Here is a 22,545-nt window from a genome sequence, read left to right on the forward strand (position 1 = left end):
GTCCCGCTGACTCATAATCTTTATTTTCTCTGACTTCTCTATCTTCATTTTCAATAATCAGTAAAATCACTGAGTTTCTTCTTTCTTTAAAATGGTTGTCTTAATGTCTGTGTTGCTGATGACAAAATTTTATGTCTCTAGTTCAGACTTTTTACCAAAGTCCTGTTTGAACTATCTACAAAACATTTTTAATTGGCTATTCTGCCACCAATTCTAACTTAATTCAGCCTCCTCTTCCTGATTTGTTTCCCTTCTCACTTCCCTACCTCCTCCTGCACTTAGGCACGGTCTCTGAATCTAAACACCTGTGTTCTGCCACCATTATTTCACAATGCATCAAGGAATGGTCATTTTGCTATTCTCACAGACAAAAACTTGGTAGAAACCCACAGGATTTTCTATTACTAATCAGCTGGCTTCCGAATATCTCGTATCTCTCTCCAATAAACAGTGTCTATGCTTTACATACCATTGCCAAGTGAATTCTCCTAGAATACTACACTACTTCATTTCTCTGCTCAAGAATAGACACTATCTCCACAAACATTCACCAGACATCTACTGAATGAGTATAAGAATTGATCCTTAAAAGACCGACAATCATGAACAGAAGTTCTTGCCTTGTTACGAGTTGTTGAGATCATTAAACTTTGAAATTAGTCATTCTGTCAAGCTTATAACGTTGCAATTGTGAATTTTTATCAAAAATATCAAAAAAAATTCAGAATTGTTATGTATTTTGAATTAAACAAAGTTATTTGTTTTTCTTACTGTCACTGGAATTATTTTCAAGTTTTTGCAAATATGGAAATAGTAAATTTGAAGCTTTAATCATTTACTGGACAATGTCCAGCACCTGCTTGCCCCAAATAGTGAAACTGAAATAATTCTTTAAAGTAAACTAACAAGGGGGCAGCTGGGCGGTTGAGCATCCAACTCTTGATTCTGGTTCAGGTCATGAACCCAGGGTTGTGGGATGGAGCCCCGCATCGGGCTCTGTGCTGAATGTGCAACCTGCTTAAGATTCTCTCCCTCCCTCCCTCCCTCTCTCCCCTCCCCCCCAACCCCCGCTCTTCTCCCTAGCTTGCACACTCTCTCTCTCAAATGAATAAAAATTAAAACAAAACAAAACAAAACAAAACCAGGTGTTATTAATCCGGGGTCCATGGAGGAGGCCTCATGGAACTTCAGTATCCCCTGAAATTTTTCCAAGAGTACAATGTTTATTTTTCTGAAAAAGCATTCACAAGTTTGTGTTTATCTCAAAGGGGTACGACAACCCATTTAGAAGTACTGCCTAAAGACTCATTAGGTGCTACAAGGACAAAATAAGTAAAAAATTCTGTCTAAAAGGATGGAGAGAAGCTGTGAGCTACATAAGCTGAATGCTGTAAGAACTGCCAGCAGAGGGTCCAAGAGTAGAATGAAAACAGCACACAGGTATGGAAGGTACATGACAAGTTTGTGGAACAGTAACTAGTGGCACGACAATGTTTTCTCCTGTGTTTTTGTCCTTCACCTCTTAATTCAAATCGCTTGTCCATGAGTTACTTTTTTTTCTAGAACACCTTAAACTACTGGTGCTTTCCAACCTTCTGTCCTAGACTTTCTTATTCTGTGTTTTCCCTAGGCAATCTCATTCAACCTTGAAGGCTCTTCCCACAACCTATACATCAGCTCTCTTGGTATAGCTGTCACACATCATCAATAATAACATTTATTAAGCAGTTTCTAACACATAAACACCATGCTAAGATTTAATCTCATACCAAGAATACCAGTGAGATAAAAACCTATGCCATCAGTGAATTTAAGAGGTCTCTATTAACCATCCACATCTGTTCTAGTTCTACATTGGAGGTGGTATAGAAAAAAATCTGAGAGAGAATTAACTGATTTTGCAAAGCAGCCATCCTAACACGGTCCCTTCCAGTACCATTACACTCATGTCTTTAATACCCAACACAGTCTCTTACTTTGAGAAGATAGGAGTGAGCTACTATAGCTTCTGCTTCCTGTTCTCCAAATTTTGAAATAAAGGATAGAGACCTTATACCTTTCTAAGGCTCAGCCAACCTCACCATTCCATATATTCTAAGACCTTATCAAGCAATCAGTTCCCTCTTTGTAGTGTCTTTTTCCACACAGGATCCTCCCAACATCTGACCATGGTTAAGTTGCCTGAAGCATCCTTCCCTCAACTCAACCTCTTCCTCAGTCTACTGCCCTTAAACAAGTGTTTAAACAAAATATAATGCTATTAAGATTATACTGTTACTGTAAGTAAGTGTAATGATTCATTGATGTTTTGGGGACAATTCAGGAAATTTGAAAATGGACTAGGTATTAGATGATATTAAGGATATATGGTGTGCCTGGGTGGCACCAGTCGGTGCCAGTCGGTTGAGCATCCAACTTCGACTCAGGTCATGATCTTGAAGTTTGTGAGTTCGAGCCCCACATGGGGCTTTGTGCTGATAGTGCAGAGCCTACTTGGGATCCTCTGTCTCTCTCTCTCTGCCTTTCCCCCACATATACTCTCTCTCAAAGGCACTATAGCTGTATATTGAAATAGATTTTTTTTTTTTTTTTTTAAATTTATTTTTGAGACAGGGAGAGACAGAGCATGAACAGGGGAGGGTCAGAGAGAGGGAGACACAGAATCTGAAACAGGCTCCAGGCTCTGAGCCGTCAGCACAGAGCCCAATATGGGGCTCGAACTCACGGACCGCGAGATCATGACCTGGGCCAAAGTCGGCCACCCAACCGACTGAGCCACCCAGGCGCCCCTGAAATAGGTATTTTTTAGAGATACATACTAAAACTTTTGAGAGTGAAATGTCATTATGTCTATAATTTAAAAATACTTCAGAAAGGGTGCCTGGGTGGCACAGTCAGTTAAGCGTTCAACTCTTGGTTTTGGGTCGGTCATGATCTCACAGTTTGTGAGTTCAAGCCCCACATCAGGCTCTGCTGACAGTGAGGAGCCTACTTGGGATTTTCTCTCTCTTTCCCTCTCTTTGCTCCTCCCACTCTCTAATTAAATAAATAAACCTTTAAAAAAATAAAAACACTTCAGAAAACACCTTCAGAAAACAAAAGGGAACATTTTTTCAAAATTAAAAAGAAAGCAATGTGTCCCAAAATATGAACGTTAAAAAATAAGCTACTTTTGGGGTGCCTGGGTGTCTCAGTCAGTCGGTTAAGTGTCCAACTTCGGCTCAGGTCATGATCTCCCTTGTTCCTGAGTTTGAGCCCCGCATCGGGCACTGTGCTGACAACTTAGAGCCTAGAGCCTGTTTCGGATTCTCCTCCCCTGTTCACGCTCTGTCTCTCTCTCTCTCAAAAATAAACAAACATTAAAAAAATAGTAATAAGCTTTTATGCAGGATCTGCCACTGGTGCAGAACAGAGGAGTTAAAAAAGAATCCAAGAATAAAACGGATACATACTAAAATATAGAGAAAATATTTACCTCTTTGGGTCAATGATTTCTCAGGTTTTTGATCAGTATAAATTTTAAGTCATAAATTACTCAAAAATTAAAAGTCAGACATAACAAGAGTGGTTAAGTAGACAAAGACTGATGAGGTTCTGATGGTCTGGGGTTTCCCCCACAAGGAAAAACTTATCTTCCTATGTACAGTCATACTTACATGGAATTAACAAAAACCCACCAGCAGATTCTGTATAAAAATGAGGTGTATGCAGTGGTTGTTGCAGATGAGTTATTCAGACTTTCCAAGACTCTGGGGTCCTAATCTAGACCAAGTTGGCTATTTTGCCACTAACTGCATAGTAGTTGATTCCAATATCCATTCTGTTCCCAAATTATTAGTCTGAAGTTCCATCTCATTAATTTTTAAATCTTGATTGCAGGCTGAAATGATTATATTTTGAGTATACTGAGTTAAAATTTCAGCGGTGCCTGGTTGGCTCAGTAGGTAAAGCATGAGACTCTTGATCGCAGGTGAGTTCAAGCCCCACGTTGTAGATAGAGCTTACTTAAAAACAAAACAAAACAGGGGTGCCTGGGTAGCTCAGTCAGTTAAGTGTCCAGCTCTTGATTTCGGCTCAGGTCATGATCTCACCGTTCATGAGATGGAGCCCCGTGCTGGGCTCTGCATTGACAGTGCACAGTCTGCTTGGGGTTCTCACACTCCCTCTCTTTCTCCCCCTCCCCCACTCATGCTGTCTCAAAATAAATAAAAATATTAAAAATAAAAAAAAACCCTGTAAAAGAAAACCAAACCAAACCCAACAATAAACAGTTAAAAGGAAAAAAAGAAAACATTCTTAAATGTTTTATTTTTGAGAGAGAGTACGAGCGGGAAGAGGCAGAGAAAGGGGGACAGAGAATCCAAAGCAGGTTCTGTGCTGACAGCAGAGAGTCCAGTGTGGGACCTGAACTCATGAACCATGAGATCATGACCTGAAGTTAGACACTCAACCGAGCCACCCAGATGCCCCCCCAAAAAAAAGAGGTTTTTTAAAAAATTAAAAATAATTTCACTTAAAAAATTTTTTTTAATATTTACTTTTTAAGAGACAGAGAGACAGAGTATGAGTGGGGAAGGGGCAGAGAGAGAGAGAGGGAGACACAGAATCTGAAGCAGGCTCCAGGCTCTGAGCTGTCAGCACAGAGCCTTATGCGGGGCCTGAACCCACCAGCTGTGAGATCATGACCTGAGCTGAAGTTGGACACTTAACCGACTGAGCCACCCAAGGAGCCCCTCACTTTTTACTTTTTAAAAATGGCTACTAAAAAAAATGAAAATTGCATATGTGGCACGTTATGTTTCCACTGACCAGCATTAGCCTAAGCCACAAATGGCAATCCCTTTACCCTTGCCAGTATGACCAAGGCCAAGGAGATGTAATGAGAAAACAATTCTGCTTAGTAAGAAACAGATTCAGGAAAGACACAGGAAGATCAGGTCTTTCTTCGTCTGTGCTATTTTGTGCCTGAAGATAAGGCCCAAGATGAACATAGCCACTCTACTACAAGTCAGAGACAAGAAACTGCTGAGAAGTAGAACACTCAAGTTCTGGCCTTGCAGCTTACTCTACCTCAAGTCCTCTCAATTAAATGATATAATGGGGGGTGCCTGGGTGGCTCAGTCGGTTAAGCGGCCGACTTCGGCTCAGGTCATGATCTCGCGGTCCGTGAGTTCGAGCCCCATATCAGGCTCTGTGCTGACAGCTCAGAGCCTGGAGCCTGTTTCAGATTCTGTGTCTCCCTCTCTCTGACCCTCCCCCGTCCATGCTCTGTCTCTCTCTGTCTCAAAAATAAATAAACGTTAAAAAAAAAAATTAAAAATAAATAAATAAATGATATAATGGATATCCTTAACATTTAATCCATTTTTTTTTTTTAATTTTTTTTTTTCAACGTTTATTTATTTTTGGGACAGAGAGAGACAGAGCATGAACGGGGGAGGGGCAGAGAGAGAGGGAGACACAGAATCGGAAACAGGCTCCAGGCTCTGAGCCATCAGCCCAGAGCCTGACGCGGGGCTCGAACTCACGGACCGCAAGATCGTGACCTGGCTGAAGTCGGACGCTTAACCGACTGCGCCACCCAGGCGCCCCCATTTAATCCATTTTTAAGTCAAAGAATTTTAATCTGTAGCAAAAGCATCCAGATAACATGGCATATTTCTGTTTATGCATTTGCTCACACAGTTTCCCATCACTCTTCTTACTACTTTTCATTCCTCTAAATCCTTCTTGTATTTAAAGACCCTGAAAGTCTTTTGTTTTTTAAGACCCTAAAAGCTTAATAAGCATGACTTTCTGGGAAATCTAGCCTCAAAGATCTTTTTTCTTCTCTCAACTATTTCACCCATCACTGGTATCATACAATGCACGTGTTTATAATAAATATATGGTCTTGTTCTCATTTTCCTATATTTTCATAATTTTTGTCTCTGCAACACAACCAGAAATCCCCTGAAGGACGACATAGGAGATATTCTAGGAGTCTGGATTCAACTCCTCACAATGGCACCTTACTAGAGATGTATGCTCTGAAGTAAATGGCCTAATTTTTGTAAGCCTGTGTTCAGCCTGTATTTCCTCATCTGCAAGATGTCAAGTGGAGGTAACACTCCACATCTTATCTCACATTTCATTGAAAGCACTATCTTAATGGTAAAGCACTTTATAATGTTACCTTTTGTCCTATGTAAAAGCTATCAGGGCACTAACTAAAGTCGAGGTCCAAATATAGATGACTGCTCCTCCTATAAAAAAGATCTTGGGGCGCCTGGGTGACTCAGTTGGTTGGGCATCCGGCTTCGGCTTGGGTCATGATCTCACTGTCCATGGGTTCAAGCCCCGCATTGGGCTCTCTGCTGACAGCTCAGAGCCTGGAGTCTGCTTTGGATTCTATGTCTCCCTCTCTCTCTGCCCCTCCCCCACTCACACTCTGTCTCTCTCAAAATAAAATAAAAACATTAAAAAAAAAAAAATCTAGGTAAGGGATCCATCATGTTATATTATATACATTACAACACATTACAGTGGTCCTGAACCAAAGCCCCTAACACTTCAGGATCTAGCACTGAACTCAATTCAGGCTTGAAGGGAAGTCTAAGTTGTAAGAATAGATGATGAGTGAAATAAGGAATTGACTTGAAATGTGCCAAGAGCTTCCTCTGTACTGATACTCATATATAAATAATGGGGTCCCCCCAGTGCCATTCAATGAATGAAGAGCAAAGTCTACCCCTAGAGTTTAAGAGTTTCCAAACTTACTAGTCGATTCATAAGGACTATGAACATTTTCCAAGTGGCACTGGAGCTGGAAGGGCGTGGAAAACTGGCGATAACAGTGTTGGCAGATGGTATGACCATCTACCTCACCATTCTGCTGATCAAGTTCTACGTGGTGTTTCATATGGTTCATGAATCTGTAGCACAGCACACGGGGAAAGTACAGAAAACAAAAAAATGAGCCTTGGAATCCCAGAACACACATTACATGTGTCCCCTCCCGCCCCCATACATACAACTTCCCCAGTTTGGGACAGTCTTTTTCTGAGCCCAGAAAAGGGTTCCTAAGAGTTCTGTGGAAAGATGTACTGGTTTCCTTCACTCCACCCAAAGTTATCTATTATTACCACAATACCTCCTCCTTCTAAAGTACCATTTATTGACTTAATGATAATCCTTATCCAGAATGGATAATAGGACTGTTGCCCAAAGAGAAAAACTTAAACACCTAAGAAAATTTCAGTCTTCTTTTGTCCAGGGTAACCTCTGAAGCTACACTTACCGAATGTTGTTTTTTAGCCTTTTGGTACAATGTGGACATCGGAAAGACGTGGCGACCTTAGGGAAGTTTGTGAGTTGGGCCACTTTGCCACCATCCCGTCCATAGTAGAAGTCATCTACTAGCATGATGAGTTTGGTCTGGACAGCATCACCCACATTCTCATTTGGCTCTGGTACTTTGGTAGGTGGGGACAGAGCAGGAATAGGTGTGGAAGAGGGTGTGGAAGCAACAGGAGCAGTTTTCTCAGGGGACGGGGGCTTTGCTGCTGATGGGACACTGGGTTCTGAATCCAGAGACTTTCCTTTCTTCTGGTATTCCACCATTTCTGGGCAACAGTACTATAAAGGAAGATCATTGTAGTTATCCTGGGGCCTGGGATGTGTTAACTCCCCAACCTCATGGTGTGGGAATGGTGTGATTCTAGGTATTCTCAACCAGGTTTCACCCTTCGGTGTTCTACAGTGTTTCCAGGACTCCCACTTTTTCTAGTGGATATGTATTTACAGCCATATGCCACTCCAAACCCCGTACCTTATACTTCTCCCTCCTGCTTTAGATCCTTTAACCACCCACTAGCATAACCTGCCTCTAAACTCCCTGCTAGGAAATTTCAACCTTTGTGTCTGGACTAATACCAAAAAATGAAAAGGCTAGAAATGGGAACTGGTTAATGACTGACTCCTGATTCAGCCAATGACACAATAAATAGAAGATAAACCAAGGCCAACTTGGCTTGAGTCCTGATTATCTAACAAACCTGTCCACCTGTGCAATTTCAAAATCAATCATGACCAAGGAATTAAGGTCACATATTAAGGTTCTAATCTACTAGAGGTTCTTTAAATGTATCCTTCCACATTCCAAAGTATAAAACTCTTCCAAAATAGGCCAAAGGAGAGCATAAAGCTTCCTAATCATTTCAGAGCCCCCGTTTCACAAGTTCCCAACCCTATAGGAAGTATACAGTGGTAGCCATTGAAGCTGGATCCCCATCACAGGTGGTAGGTTATCACTTACACACATGTGACCTCTCAAAGCTTCGGTAACACGGAATTGAGCATTACATCGTGGACATATTTTCCGTCCACCATCCTGGAGGTCGAACACTGGGATGGAAGAGGTCACTGGAAGAAGTGAAAAGCATTGATAAGCTTAGTATGATGATATGTGAAAAAGATGATTGGCCCTTTGAAGAAAGGTTAAACACTTCCTGAAGAGCACATTAATGTTTATCAGCAAGCATGAGAGATCACTATGAGGAACATTCTTTTCATCATTCTTCTACCTCATGGCCAGCAAATCACAGCTCACAGATAAAATCCAGTCAGATGCCAACTTTTGTTTGGTTCATGAGCTAGGAATGGCTTTTACTTTTTTAATTTTTTTGTTAAACAATTTTTTCTTTAATTGTCGTAAAACATACATAAAATTTACCTCTTAACCATTCTCCAGTGAACAGTTAAGTACGCTCGCATTGCTGTACAAGCAATCTCCACCAGGACTCTTTTCCTCTTGTAAAACTGAAAGTCTACACCCATTAACTAATTCCCCATTCCTCCCTCCTCTTAGTCCCTGGCAACCACCATTATACTTCCTCTCTGTGAATTTGACTCCTCTGGGTACCTCATTTAAGTGGAATCATACAGTATTTTTCCTCTTGTTACCAGCTTAGTTTAATACTTAGCAGAATGTCTTCAAAGTTCATGAATGTTGTAGCATGTGTCAGAATTTCCTTCCTTGAACAATACACTACTGTATGCATATATCGTATTTTGTTTATTCATCAGCTGATGCTCACTTGGACTGCTTGGAAGTCCAACAGTCTTTTGGCTATTGTAGGTAATGCTGCTTTGAACATGGGTTACAAATATGAGTCCCTGCTTTCAGGTCTTTTGGGTCCTACCCCAGAAGTGGAATTGCTGGGTCAGATGGTAATTTTATGTTTCACTTTCTGAGAAACCATCACACCAATTTACATTTCCAACAGCAATGCACAAGGGTTCCAACTTCTATACATCCTCACCAACATTTGTTATTTTGTTTTTTGGGTAAGAGCCATCATGATGGGTGTGAAGTGGGATCTCAACACAGTTTTGATTTGTATTTCTCTCATCATTAGTGATGGTGAGGATCTTTTTGTGTGCTTAGTGGCTATCTGTATATCTTGTTTGGAGAAATGTCTGTTTAACTCCTTTGCCCAGTTTTTCATTGAGTTGTTTGGTTTTTTTGTTGTTGTTGTTGTTGAGTTATGCTTTATAGATTCTGCACTTGATCTTAGCCAAAAGGCTGAGAAGCGATGTGCTTTATATATTCTGGATGTTAACCCTTTATCAGATATATGATTTTCTAATATTTTCTCTTATTCAGTAGGCTGCTTTTTCACTCTGTTCATAGTGTTCTTTGATGCCCTTTTAAAAGTTTAAAATTTGAGGTTGTTCCATTTATCTATTATTATTATTATAATATTCTTTTGTTACCCGTGCTTTTGGTGTCATGTGCAATAAATCATTGCTAAATCCAGTATTATGAACCTTTCCCCCTATGTTTTCTTCTTTTATAGTTTTAGCTCTTATGCTTAGGTCTTTGGTTCATTGAGTTAAACTTTTATATATGGTGTATGGGTCCAACTTCATTGGATATGAATGCCCAGTTTTTCCAGTACCATTTGTTAAATGTTTTTTACATTTTTAAATGGCTAAAATGAAAGCGAAAGAAGATATTCTGACACGTGGAAATTACATAAAATTCAGAGTTCACAGTTTTAGTGGAGTTCGGTCATGCTTATATGCATATTGTCTGTGGGTGCTTTTGCACAACAATGTGTAGTTGTAGCAGAGACCCTATTTACTGCATAAAACCTAAAATGCTTATCTGGTTCTTTAGAGAAAAAGTTTGCTGAGCCCTGCTCTAGACCACTGAAAACTCTCATGCTCATATCCTGTCTCCACCTGGAAACCTCCCTACCAATTCCTAACTTTTAAACCTTGTGCAGAAATCCACCTCCTCCATGAAGCTTTCCTTTGATTACACCATCCATCTCTGATCAACCAGTCCATTTCACTCGTCTCCACAGCACAAGAGACACAGAATGGTTTCCTTGTAGCTGATTTAGTTATACTTTTCACAGTGGCCATCCTCTCTCCTACACTACAGTTTCTTGTGAGAACAGACTGTGGCAATTATATTCTATTTTACATCTCTATTTCAAGGCATAGAGTTCTGATATATCGAATGCTTTATTAATGTTTCTGAATGACTGGTCAGGTTACTGTACCTTTCATTGAAGACTCAGGTCCGCTAGTTCTCTGGGAGCCATGGGCAGAGCTGTTGTTGGATACCACCACTGGCCCAGGACTCTGGCCCAGGGAAGGGATGGTGTTAAGGGTATTCACCAGTTTGGCTACTTCATTGCTATTTTCACCTGTAACCCCGGGTCGCTTCACAGTGACAAAGCTGGCAATGCTCACTGCAGGTGGAGAGGGGAAGGAGGGAGCTATGTTGGCCAAGTGATAATCATCTGTTCTCCACCCACAGCCCTGCCCAGTAAGGCCATCTCCACTTCCCAAGGCTCACCTAGCTTGGGATTGGGTGTCTGGCTGGATTGGCCTGGAGGCTGAGAAGCCAGCTGCCCCAGTGAGGTTGGCTGTGTGGCGGTGGGAGTGGTGGAGGTGCTGGGTGTGGACTTGGTTTGCTGGGACTGCGACTGTGGGACGGTGCTTCGAATGGTCAGAGTGGCCGGGATGACGGTGGTGAAGGTGTTGGTGGTGGGCCGCACAGGCATCGTGGAGCCTGGCCTCACTGGGGTCATCTGAGAGAACACTTGTGGGACTCCAACTGTCGGCTTAACAAACTGGGTACCTGGAGCTTCAAAAGAGAAACAAAGTACCACATCTTGGTCAATGAGCTCACCTTTAATACGTTCTACCAGTGTTTACCGGAAATACTGGAATAGGAAAAAATAATTTCTCCAAACTATTTGGTGGCCATCAGAGGTTACCAAGAGTAGCACGTTAGACATTTTTAATGTCTAAGAAAATAGGTATGCAAGCAGATAAAAGAACTTAGCCTAAGTAACCAGCCCTATTAAACTGAAGAAGGAAGATTCCTATCAATTCCTCCCCAAACACCTTACCACACTGCCTTTTCCATCCCAAGAATACAATTAGGAGTAGCTTGACCTCAATACTGAAAGAACAAGGATGAGTACAGACTAGGAGGCAGTATGGGTATATATAGGCCAAAGGGCAAATGTGGTCCTGAAAAAAGCTATCTTTCTTTTTCAGGACACTAAAGGAGTCCTCCATTCTTTTCTATGCATTCAAAAAGACTGACTATGCCATTCTATTGGGATGTCCCAGAGGCGAATGTCCTGGCTCAGCTGCAGACAATTCCATGGACAGGTGTATAAGAAATATCAGAACTAGGTAAGATAAGGTCATGAGACTGAAGGCCAAAAACACTCTGTGGGCTCTGAGAACAACAACGACAACTTAGACCAGCTTATGGAGGTACCTTCACAACAACGAAATTAAGATCTCTTTTGGTCTGAATTGTAGTAAACTTACAGACACTTAATAAAGAACTGTGGGGAAAATTACAAGATTTCAGAAAATTATTTTCAATTCAGTTTCTTAAAAAAAAAATACTAACTAGTCATTGGCAATATTTATCATCAAAGGTTCGGTCATTTGTTTTATACCCAAAATCTATGCTATAAAATTAAAGGGAAAGAAAGTTTATAATCCCACCATGTAAGTGAGTAAACTTACAAGAAATTGGAAATTTGAGAGTTTGCATTAACAATATTCCTTCAGGATAACAAACTTTACAGCTGACAAAAACACCAGAAGCAGAAAAATGACTATATAAACCCTTCTTTAAAGGGTGGTAAAAAGTTAAAAAGAAAAATAAAACCACCATCCTGGCCAAAGGTTAGATATCATTTTTAAAAATTGGGCTTAAATCAGTGTGATCTTATATTTTTAGATTTTCCTTAAGTATGCTTTTTAAATGACCAAGAATACTTTGAGACAGTAAAAACAAATCTTCTGGATGCCAGTTTATTTCAAATGGGTAGACATTTTTCCTTACCTGGGACTAGTGTTATTGGTCTAACTGTTTGGCCTTGCTGTACGTTCAGCACAATCCCAACCTGATTCATCGCATTTTGTACAGGCCGGACATTTCTTACAGGAAATCCCTGCATTAAAAAGCAAAATGATCTTTAACATGGAGATTAGCTAACACTGGCAGATACTACAGTAAGACTACATCCAAAAAATTCCCACTCTTACCCAGTGGTTCTTTTTCTAGAGGTAGAGCTTTTAAATGACCAAGATGGAGAAATTTAGGAATTCTGGCAAAAGTTTTGAGTGACAAAATATCAAAACTGAAGAATAAGCTCTCGTCCATATGAGCAAAAATGAAAATCTACTTCCTGTCTTAAAAAAACAGCTTAAAAAATACCTCATCCACAAACTGGCCCCTAAACAGATAAAGACATAGAAGGGGAAAAAAGTGACACTCTAAGAGTATTCACTGTAGTGATTCAACACAAACCAATTGTTAAGAAATTGTTTCCAAAGTCCACAAACCTCTGGCAAATCTGTAAGAGGAGAGTTTGTAACTCAGGAAGCCACAGGCCAAGAGCAGCACTTGCCTTTAGGTTCCACATCCAGCATCAGGCTTTCAACTTCAACTGACATTATGTATCAAATAATCTGCCTCCTTCTCTTCCAAAGTTCTCCCTGCACTTCACCAATTTCACACACAGATTTCCAAAAGTCAATTAACTCACCCATTATAAGAAAATCAACCCAAGCAAAGGGCAAGAAGCTTTGAGGGCCAAGTATTAACACTTCCTAATCTAAGCTTTCCAACTAATTTCTGCCCAGATCTCAATCAAACCACTTAACAGCCCTCTGAAGGATAGGAAAAAGATATTACCCAGCTGTATGTTATATTGGGCTTTCCATAAAAGTTAGTATCAAATTATAAAACAGCAAATGAGAAAGCCAGGACAAAAGACAGGACTTAAAACTCCAAAGGCTCACAGATTCTTTCTCTCCTTCCCTATCCAGCCCCAGAATTCAGAGTCCTACTCACCTGCGTAGTGATGAATATTGGTTGTGAGGCCACAGGAGAACTAGTCACATGATTGGCATTCTGCATGACCTGGACAGGCCTCAATACTGGTTGAGTAACCATTGTACCCAGACCTGGGGTTGGATTCTGGGTTAGGATGAGCGGCTGTCCACCTTGTTGGACCAAAGAATTGCCAGCTAAGGGTAAAAGAAAAAAAAAATGTAAGAGAAAACAAAGCCACATTTTACAAGAAACACTGGGGTCTCAGATAAGAAATGCGGTCTCAGATATTAAAATATCCAAAACTGTCACGACTCACCTCAGGTTTAACATCACCAACCTCACCAAAAATTTAAGCTTCACCCAAATCTACATCTAACAGAAAAACAGGTAGATAGGGGAGGTTCACTAATATCTCCCCCGTATATCTTAACTAGGGATGTCTTAATTTAGTAAGACTTTTTCTACATGGCTATCATTTGGACTCTGATGATTTAATATACGATTTAACATAATCTCTCCATACCAAACTAGCAAAACAAAGTAACATTTTTTTTTTACATATTTTAACTAAGTGAAACTTATTTTGTCAGAATGTAATTTGCTGTTAGAGAATCCACCTTAATATTTTTAAAAGAGAAGTATTCACCAACAAACATTAATTCAGCAAGTACATAACATCTAAAGAATGATGCCTCTTCCTAGTGATTTCAAATCTTAGAAATGCAACAGATTCTCTAAACAATCAGTGGCTTTTACAGATACGGGAACAGAGAGATTGTTGACAGGCTATCCCTCTCTTTTTTGACATCAGAACTGATAAAGACTTGGCTAAAAACTAACCAACACCCAGTAAAAATGGTATGACTTCATGAAGCAGATGATTCATTCAAAATAAATACTAATAAACTGGCCACTGAAACATTTTAGGTTGTTTTCATTTGTGAAAAAAGTAATTTTGTAAATGTTTTAAAGTTTTTTTTTTTTTTTAACTACATTGGGCTAAAAAAATCATTAATACTAAACTTTACTCATTTACAAAGAATACCCCAAAACCAGACAGAAAATTTCAGAGTTGATATACCTAACTCAAAGATCCAAATAAGATACTATGCCTCAACTTTTTGACTCAAATAACCACAGTGGGATGGGTTCCTCTGAATTGTATGTCCTACTTGACAGATGGAGTCAGTGCAGTTAGCTACAAAGCTAGACCACTGGTACAGGTGGCTATTAATAGGCCAACAATGGCTTGTCCCACTTTTTTCCAGAAATTGAGTGCCCATCAGTGGACTAGACCTCATAGTTATGAGGCCAGCTGAATAGTGATTATGAGAGGTTGACAAACAGAATTTCCAAGTTCTATCAATGCTAATTATATTGGCAATTTGCTATTTTAATTTAAATGTTTTATTATGGAGAAGTTCAAATACACAAAAATAGAATATCATAATGAATGTACCCCATGTACCCATTACTCAGCTTTAACAATTATTAACTAGTACCAATTTTGTTTTATCTGTACCTGCCACCCACTTTCTATAATCTAATAACTCTAATGAATTCTAATAAAATATTTTAAATGATTCTACATTCTTAAGTTTTTCTTTGAAGAAATTCTGCCAATTCATGGGTCTTACAAAGTTCTATCTCCAGAGGATAAAAGAAGCAGGCAATCAGAATCCTTAAAACTTGAAATGCCTATAAAAGTATCAACCAACCAGCACCCTGCCTCAAATAAACTTGGAACCATAGCCATAAACTGATTAAATACGGGTTAGTGATTCAGCAGCTTCTCTCACAATATGCTGTTTTTTACAAATCTGAAGGTCTTCATGTTTCCTTTATTTTTTGTTTACTTACATAGTCTTAAAACCCAGGGATGAGAGCTAAATTGAGTCAAAATGGGCTAAACAAGAGTTGAAAGCCATTATTAGTTATAGAATAAGAAATCTATTAACATTAAATTCACATCATTCACAGCTCAGAATTAAGCAGTGGTTTATTTCACTACATACTATGTCTTTCCAATGCAAACATATACGATCAGTCAATACTACAGAAATCATTTCTAAACGCTGAGTGGTAGATTCTGAAGAACAAAAAGGATTGCAAAAATGTTCCAAAATTTTATTCCTGATACTTTCTTAAAAAAAAAAAAAAAAAGCTTTACTGAGATAACATAAACATACCATACGTATTACCCATATAAAGTATACAATTCAGAGGTTTTTAGTATATTCGAATACAAGCTTTGTGCAACTATCACTTCTATTTAATTCCAGAACATATTCATCATCCTAAGAAAAAAATCTTGTGCCCATTAGCAGTTTTTCCCTATCTCCTCTCCCCAGCCCTGGAAACCACAGATCGTATAAATGGAGTCATACAGTATGTTGCCTTTTGTGTCTAACTCCTTTCATTCAGCACATTTTCAAGGGTTATTCATGTTCTAGTATACATCAGTATTTCATTCCTTTTTATGGCCAAATAATATCCCACTGTACAGATATACCACCTTTTGTTTATCCATTCAACAGCTCACGCTGTTCCATTTGGGGGCTATATGAATAATACTATGAACATTTGTTCAGGACATTTGTGTGTGAACATGTTTCCATGTTTCGGGTATACAGCTAGAAGAATTGCTCAGTCATGTAAGTACACTTAACTTTTTGAGAAATTGACAAACTATTTCCCAAAGTGGCCATACCATTTTTACATTCTCATCAGCAATATAGGAGTCCCAATGTCTCCACATTCTCACCAACACTTGTTATTTGTCCACCTTTTTCATTATAGCCATCCTAGTGGGTGTAAAGTGGTAATCTCACTGTGGTTCTGATATGCATTTCCTCAGTGACTAATGATGGAGAACATTTTTCATGTGCTTACTGGCCATTTATATATTCTCTTTGGAGAAATGTCTATCTAGATCCTCTGCCCATTTAAGAAATTGGATTGTCTTTTTATTATTGAATTGTAGTAGTTCTTTATATATCCTAGTTATCATGTCCCTTATCATATATATTATTTGCACAATTTTTCTCCCATTCTATGGGTGTTTTCACTTCTTGATTATGCCCTTTGAAGCATAAAAGGTTTTAATTTCTATAAGGTCCAATCATTTTTTTCTATGGTTACATATGCTTTTGGATCCTAAGAATCCACTACCTAAATCAAGGTCATAAAGATTTACACCTATGTTTGCTTCTAAAAGTTTTACAGTCTTAGCTCTTACACTGACCATTTAGTTAACGCTTATAAACGGTAAGGAGTGGAAGGGCCACTCCATCCACTTCCATGTGGGAAAAGTACCCAGTTGTCCCGGTATCATCTGCTGAAAAACTATTCTATACCCATTAAATAGGAAAGTGTTGATTACATTTTATTCTTAAGCGATTATCATTCTCCATGGAACAGGTATTTTGGAGTACAGAACAAAACTGTGTCCATATCCTTTCCACTATTCTTTCAAAATAATCTTTACCTTAATTATATTTTAACACTTGACTCATAAAATACACACATTTAAAAGGCTTTTTAAAAATTATTTTAACATTTATTCACTTTTGAGAGACAGAGCACAAGCAGGGGTGGGGCAGAGAGAGAGGAAGACACAGAATCTGAAGCAGGCTCCAGGCTCTGAACTGTCAGCACAGATCTGGATGCGGGGCTCAAACTCACAGATGTGAGGATCATGACCTGAGCCTAAGCAGGATGCTTAACCGACTGAGCCACCCAGACACCCCTAAAAGTTCTAAAGTACAATGATAAACACTCTTGAATCCATCACCCAGCACAGGACTAGACCATTACAAAAACCATCAATGTACTCCTCCTCCGTCTCAACTCCTGGCCTCCCTCCCACATTTAAAAAAAAAAAAAAAAAAAAAAAGTTCTTCAAAATCAAGAGTCAAGAAAATGCTTTCTATATAGAGAGGGCAAAGAAAACAAGAGAAATAGATAAATTATAAAAGCTAAATCTGCCCCCAAAAGAATTTTTTTTATAATATAATTATTGGTGGAGGCGGCTATTGATAACCAGGAGCCCAACCAGTTTTAAATATTTGTTTGTTTATTTATTTATTTATTTATTTTTATTTATTTATTTATTTATTTATTTATTTATTTATTTATTTATTTTTTTGAGAGAGAGTGGGGGAAGGGCAGAGCGAAAGAATCCTAAGCAGGCTCTGTGCTGTCAGCTTGATCCCACGAACTCTAGATCACGATCTGAGACGAAATCAAGAGTCTGGTACTTTAACCCACTGAGCCACTTAGGTGCCCCAAATCCACTCTATTCTGAAGTCTCATCCTTAAACCTAGACTAGCATCTCAAGAATATCAGATAAGGGCGCCTGGGAGGCTCAGTCGGTTAAGCATCTGACTTCAGCTCAGGTCATGATCTCACAGTTCATGAGCTCGAGCCTCACTTAGGGTGAGCCCCACTTCTCTCTCTTCTCCCTCTCTCTCTACCTCTCATGGGATTCTCTCTCTCTCTCTCTCCCTCTGTCTCTGCCTCTCTCACTTATGCCCCCTCTCAAAAAAGAAAAAAAAGAATATCAGATTTAAAAAGTTACAGAATTGCCTGTATTATGCAAAAAGGGGGGTGGCTAGGCAAATTGGATTTATTAATGCATGCTTATCTATGCATGAAAATGTTTTGGAAGAATACACACGACATATGTAACTGGTTACCAGTCTGTACCCAATTTTTTTCCCACTAACATGGGTTAATGTTTTATTTATTTATTTATTTTGAGAAAGAGAGAGAGAAAGAATGGGGTAGAGGGACAGAGGAGAGAAAATCCCCAGCAGGCTCTATGCTCAGTGCAGACCCTTGATTCCATGACCCTGGGATCATGAGCTGAGCTGAAATCAAGAGTCAGATGTTCAACTGACTGAGCTACCCAGACCCCCCATGGGTTAACATTTTAATTTAAATACTAGAAGTATCTGTATATAGGTAGATTTTTTTTTTAACTTTGTACACAGCCCTAGGTGGGCTCAGAAATCAAAAGTCCATTCAAGGAGTCAAGGAGACTAGGTCATGTCAGTGTGTCCTCATAAGCCTTGGAATATCGTACGATCAAAGAAAAATTTAGTTATGCTGGTTGCTAACAGCACTTTGACAGATTATTTAAAGAGAAATACAGGAAAGCAATATAACACAGAGGAAAGGACACAAACTGAAATCTAGACAATTCAAATCCAGTTTAGTCACTTACCAACTATTTGACTTTAAGCACATTGTTTAGACTCTCTAGGCCTTTGGTTTCCACATCTGTAAAATGACAGAATCCTCTGGATAGTGGTTCCTCATCTTTATATATATGTAAGGGCCCCTATCTATAAGTTCAAAAAAATTCTAAGGATGTTTCATGTAATAAAAATAGTATTTTCAGTACCCAACAACTGAAAAAAATGCCTACAGAAATTAGATTTAAGTTCAATAGTACCTAAAGTTGGCAGCAATATGAAGAAAGAGCTATTGGTGGGCAATTATTCAGGGCAATCTATTAGGACAATTTGAGACCATCTATCAAGTTTTAAATGCCTGATCCAAACAATTTCACTTTCTACTGCAGATATGCTTACACAGTGCACACGGATACAATGCCTGAGAATGCTCACCAAGCACTGCTTGTAATCACAAAAAATAAGGACTGTAATAAATATCTAACAGTAGAGGAGTAAATGGTTATAGCCAAAAATAAAACCACCATATGTACTTCTAATGGAAATATAAACTGATATAACATTTCTAGATGGCCATTCCAGGAAAAATATCAAAAGCCTTAAAAACTATGCTGACTTTTGATCCAATAATTTGACATTTATAAATATGTTCTCAGAAGTAAGGAGGTGAGAAAAGACACAGAGACAGAGATGCTCACAATAGCTCTTTAAAGTACAAGTATAGCCCTTTACAACTATTGTTAATAATAAGTAACCAAACAACAGGAAATACAGTTGACTCTTGAACAACACGGGTTTGAATTGTGAAGGTCCACTTGTACATGGATTTTTTTTAAGTTTATTTATTTTTATTAAAAAAAATTTTTTTTAACATTTATTCATTTTTGAGAGACAGGGCATGAGCGGGGAAGGGGCAGAGAGAGGGAGACACAGAATCTGAAACAGGCTCCAGGCTCTGAGCTCTCAGCACAGAGCCCTATGCAGGGCTCAAACTCACGGACTGTGAGATCACGACCTGAGCTGAAGCCGGATGCTTAACCGACTGAGCCACCCAGGTGTCCCTAAGTTTATTTATTTTTGAGAAAGTATGTGTGCATGGGGGAGGGGGGAAGAGGGCAGAGAAAGAGGGAGAGAGAATCCCAAGCAGGCTCCATGCTGTCAGCCAGAGCCTGACATGGGGTTTGATCCCATGGATCAAACCATGAGATCATGACCAGAGCAGAAATCAAGAGTTGGACACCCAACCAACTGAGCCACCCAGGCACCCCTGGATTTTTTTTTAATAAATATAGAATAGTACTATGTTATCTCTCTTTTTTATGATTTTCTGTATAACATTTTCTTTTCTCTAGCTTACTTTATTGTAAGAATACAGTATAATACATATTACATACAAAATCTGTGATAATCAACTTATCAACAGAAGGCTATCAGTATTTAAATTTGGGGGGAATCAAAAGTTATATGTAAATTTTCAACTATGCAGACAGTTGGCACCCCTACCCCCCATGTTGTTCAAGGGTTAACTGTACCAACAATGTTACAGACATACACTGATTAAAATGGGAAGATATTCATTACATACTAAGGGGAAAAAGGAGGCAAAGAGTAATGTAGAGGCTGTATGATCCGTTTTTATAAAAAGTAAATCACAACATATACCATATGGGAGTATATAAAAGTACATATATGTACAAAATAAGAATTACAAATAGTTATCTCCAGGTAGTGAGATCACAGTTAAAAAATTTTTTCCTTCCTTTTATTTTTTTCAGTTTACTTTTTCTACAATACACACATTATTCTTGTATTAATACAGTTATTTTGTTTTTAAAGGAAATAAAACAATTAAAAATAAGCCCTCTGCAGCAACACAATGATTCTATAAAGGTGCTTATTCTAGTTTAGGAATCTTAAGATATAACTTGCCTTCAGAGTGTAAAAACAGTCATCAGAAATGAATAGAAACCAATACTACGCAGCTCTAGTCAATAAATACACTAGAAGGACCACTCTTTCACCACTTCCTTCAAGTAGAAAACAACCCTATCCTATTTTCCATACCCAGGAACCAATGACCATATGAATCTGCCAAAGAAAATTCAGAACAAAGCTGCCCTGGGAGAATTCTTACCAAACTAGTGGGGCTTATTCTACTTAAAAAAATAACAAAAACAATCAAACAGCACCCCCCGCCCAATCTTTTTAATAGTCAGGAATTTTGGGTTTACATTTTCTCTCCCACAAATTACCAGCAGCAAGATCAGCTGCCCTCAGACTTGAAAGACCAGCATCAATTCAGCACTAACTCAGAAGGAACAGCAACACTACTGAATCACTTCCATATCACAGAATCATTACTAAATTCACTCCAACTAGTAGAACCATCTCAGTACCTAAAACTAAACAGGTACATCTGTTCCTAAGACCTCTTTATTTCTCTCTCTCACCCCTCTGGCCCAGGAAGAATTTCCCAATAATCCCACTTACCATTGTTGTTGGCAATTAGTGTGACAAGAGTCTTCTTTGTACTGTCGCTGTTCTGTGCCCCGCTGCTACTAACGGTGGTGGATGTAGAGAGGTGCCCAGCAACAGAAGCATGGGCAGCGATGGGCACTGGAGCCGAGACTGGCTGCTGGCTCACAGAAACTGTGGGGAAGGGGAGGCATAGTCACTTGGAGACAGGGACAGATGACACTAAAGGATATTGTTCTAATCCCTTTCATCTTGTTGTGGGTCTCTACAGCCAAAAAGTTTCCTGCTTTCTTTGCAAATCCAACTGTTCATCTGATTTCTCCTCCTACTTGTCCCTCGCTCCACCAATTAGACACAATGCCTTCTTCATCTCATATTTCCTGGTTAATTTAGATCGCGAGCTCACTGAACCAGTATTTTAAGGTTTTGCTTATAAAGCACAAGCAAATCTCTAGGACTCAAAGGTTTATTATCACCACTATTGGTATTTATAACCATGCATACATAATAAGCCGTACACAAGATCCTGAACTGTGTCCTGTTTCAGCCTAAACCAATGCCATCTTCAGGTCTCAAGGTAGGAAAGATAAAAATAAAGAAAGCAACAGATACAATTTGGCAGGGGGAAAGAACCATCACCCACTCTCTGAATTTAGGGCAATCTAGAATTTGACCCTGCAACATCACGTTTTTGAAAGAGCAGCTAACAAGCCTATGTTTGTAAACTGTTCATGAAGGCAGACACAAAGCAAACTCTGTTCAGCTCACAAAGGAAACCAAGGTCAAGTAAAACAAACAAAGAAGAGAAAAATGACTACGGGATCCTGTGTTTGGGTACATAAATGAACACTGCCACACACACTACTTTGCGTTCTTGTTCGTACATTTGGTAGGAGGACTGCTAAATGATTGCTAAGTATTGGTTAACTCAACTCTCAATGTTTTAAATAAATTGAGCATAGTGTTTCTAGCTTCACATATGAAGAAACTGAGGTATTTTTACAGACTAAAGCATAGAAGAAAAAAAAAGCACCAGCGCCACAACGAGGCATCCATCCTTGGGTTCTTAAACGAGGCATCCATCCTTGGGTTCTTAAAAGTCTTTCTCCACCTCACACTTTCTTAATAAAAATGCCATCCAACTGAGTCAGTTTAAATAACAATCCAAGATTAAAAGAGTTTTTGTTACCTGTAGTAGTTTTATCCACTGAATTATAATCTTCAACGACAGAATCCTCAATGACATCGCTGATTTTCTGCCATGGCTCCAGCTCCTCCTCCTCACATTCCATAAAGAGGTCGGTGTCCGCCATGCTACAAGAAAAAAGGACCAAATAAGATACTGACCTCAATGAGGTGCCTGGGTGGCTCAGTCAGTTAAGCGTCTGACTTTGGCTCAGGTCAGGATCTCACGGCTTTTGAGTTTGAGCCCCATCAGGCTCTTGTGCTGATAGCTGGGAGCCTACAGCCTGCTTCTGATTCTGTGTCTTCCTCTCTCTCTGCTC

At 39.2% G+C, this 22,545-nt stretch overlaps 1 protein-coding gene across 7 annotated transcripts in view; it reads right to left on the minus strand.

The window, feature by feature from the left end:
• POGZ (pogo transposable element derived with ZNF domain) overlaps window positions 1–22,545 on the minus strand; it is a 52,810-nt gene that overhangs the window by 9,583 nt on the left and 20,682 nt on the right. For 4 of the 7 annotated variants that reach the window (XM_045479211.1, XM_045479210.1, XM_045479212.1 and 1 more), the window contains 9 exons: window positions 22,230–22,354; window positions 21,056–21,214; window positions 13,385–13,560; window positions 12,371–12,479; window positions 10,853–11,143; window positions 10,554–10,772; window positions 8,297–8,403; window positions 7,280–7,617; window positions 6,760–6,914 (listed from right to left, as the gene is read on the minus strand). In XM_045479211.1, coding sequence (XP_045335167.1) covers window positions 6,760–6,914; window positions 7,280–7,617; window positions 8,297–8,403; window positions 10,554–10,772; window positions 10,853–11,143; window positions 12,371–12,479; window positions 13,385–13,560; window positions 21,056–21,214; window positions 22,230–22,353 — 1,678 coding nt within the window. In that variant the 5' untranslated portion in view covers window position 22,354. Of the gene's footprint in view, window positions 1–6,759; window positions 6,915–7,279; window positions 7,618–8,296; window positions 8,404–10,553; window positions 10,773–10,852; window positions 11,144–12,370; window positions 12,480–13,384; window positions 13,561–21,055; window positions 21,215–22,229; window positions 22,355–22,545 lie in introns of those variants that run through there. The other 3 variants (XM_045479213.1, XM_045479217.1, XM_045479216.1) reach the window with 3 other exon arrangements.

This window comes from Leopardus geoffroyi, chromosome C1, assembly GCF_018350155.1.
Source record: "Leopardus geoffroyi isolate Oge1 chromosome C1, O.geoffroyi_Oge1_pat1.0, whole genome shotgun sequence".
Lineage (NCBI taxonomy): Eukaryota > Metazoa > Chordata > Mammalia > Carnivora > Felidae > Leopardus > Leopardus geoffroyi.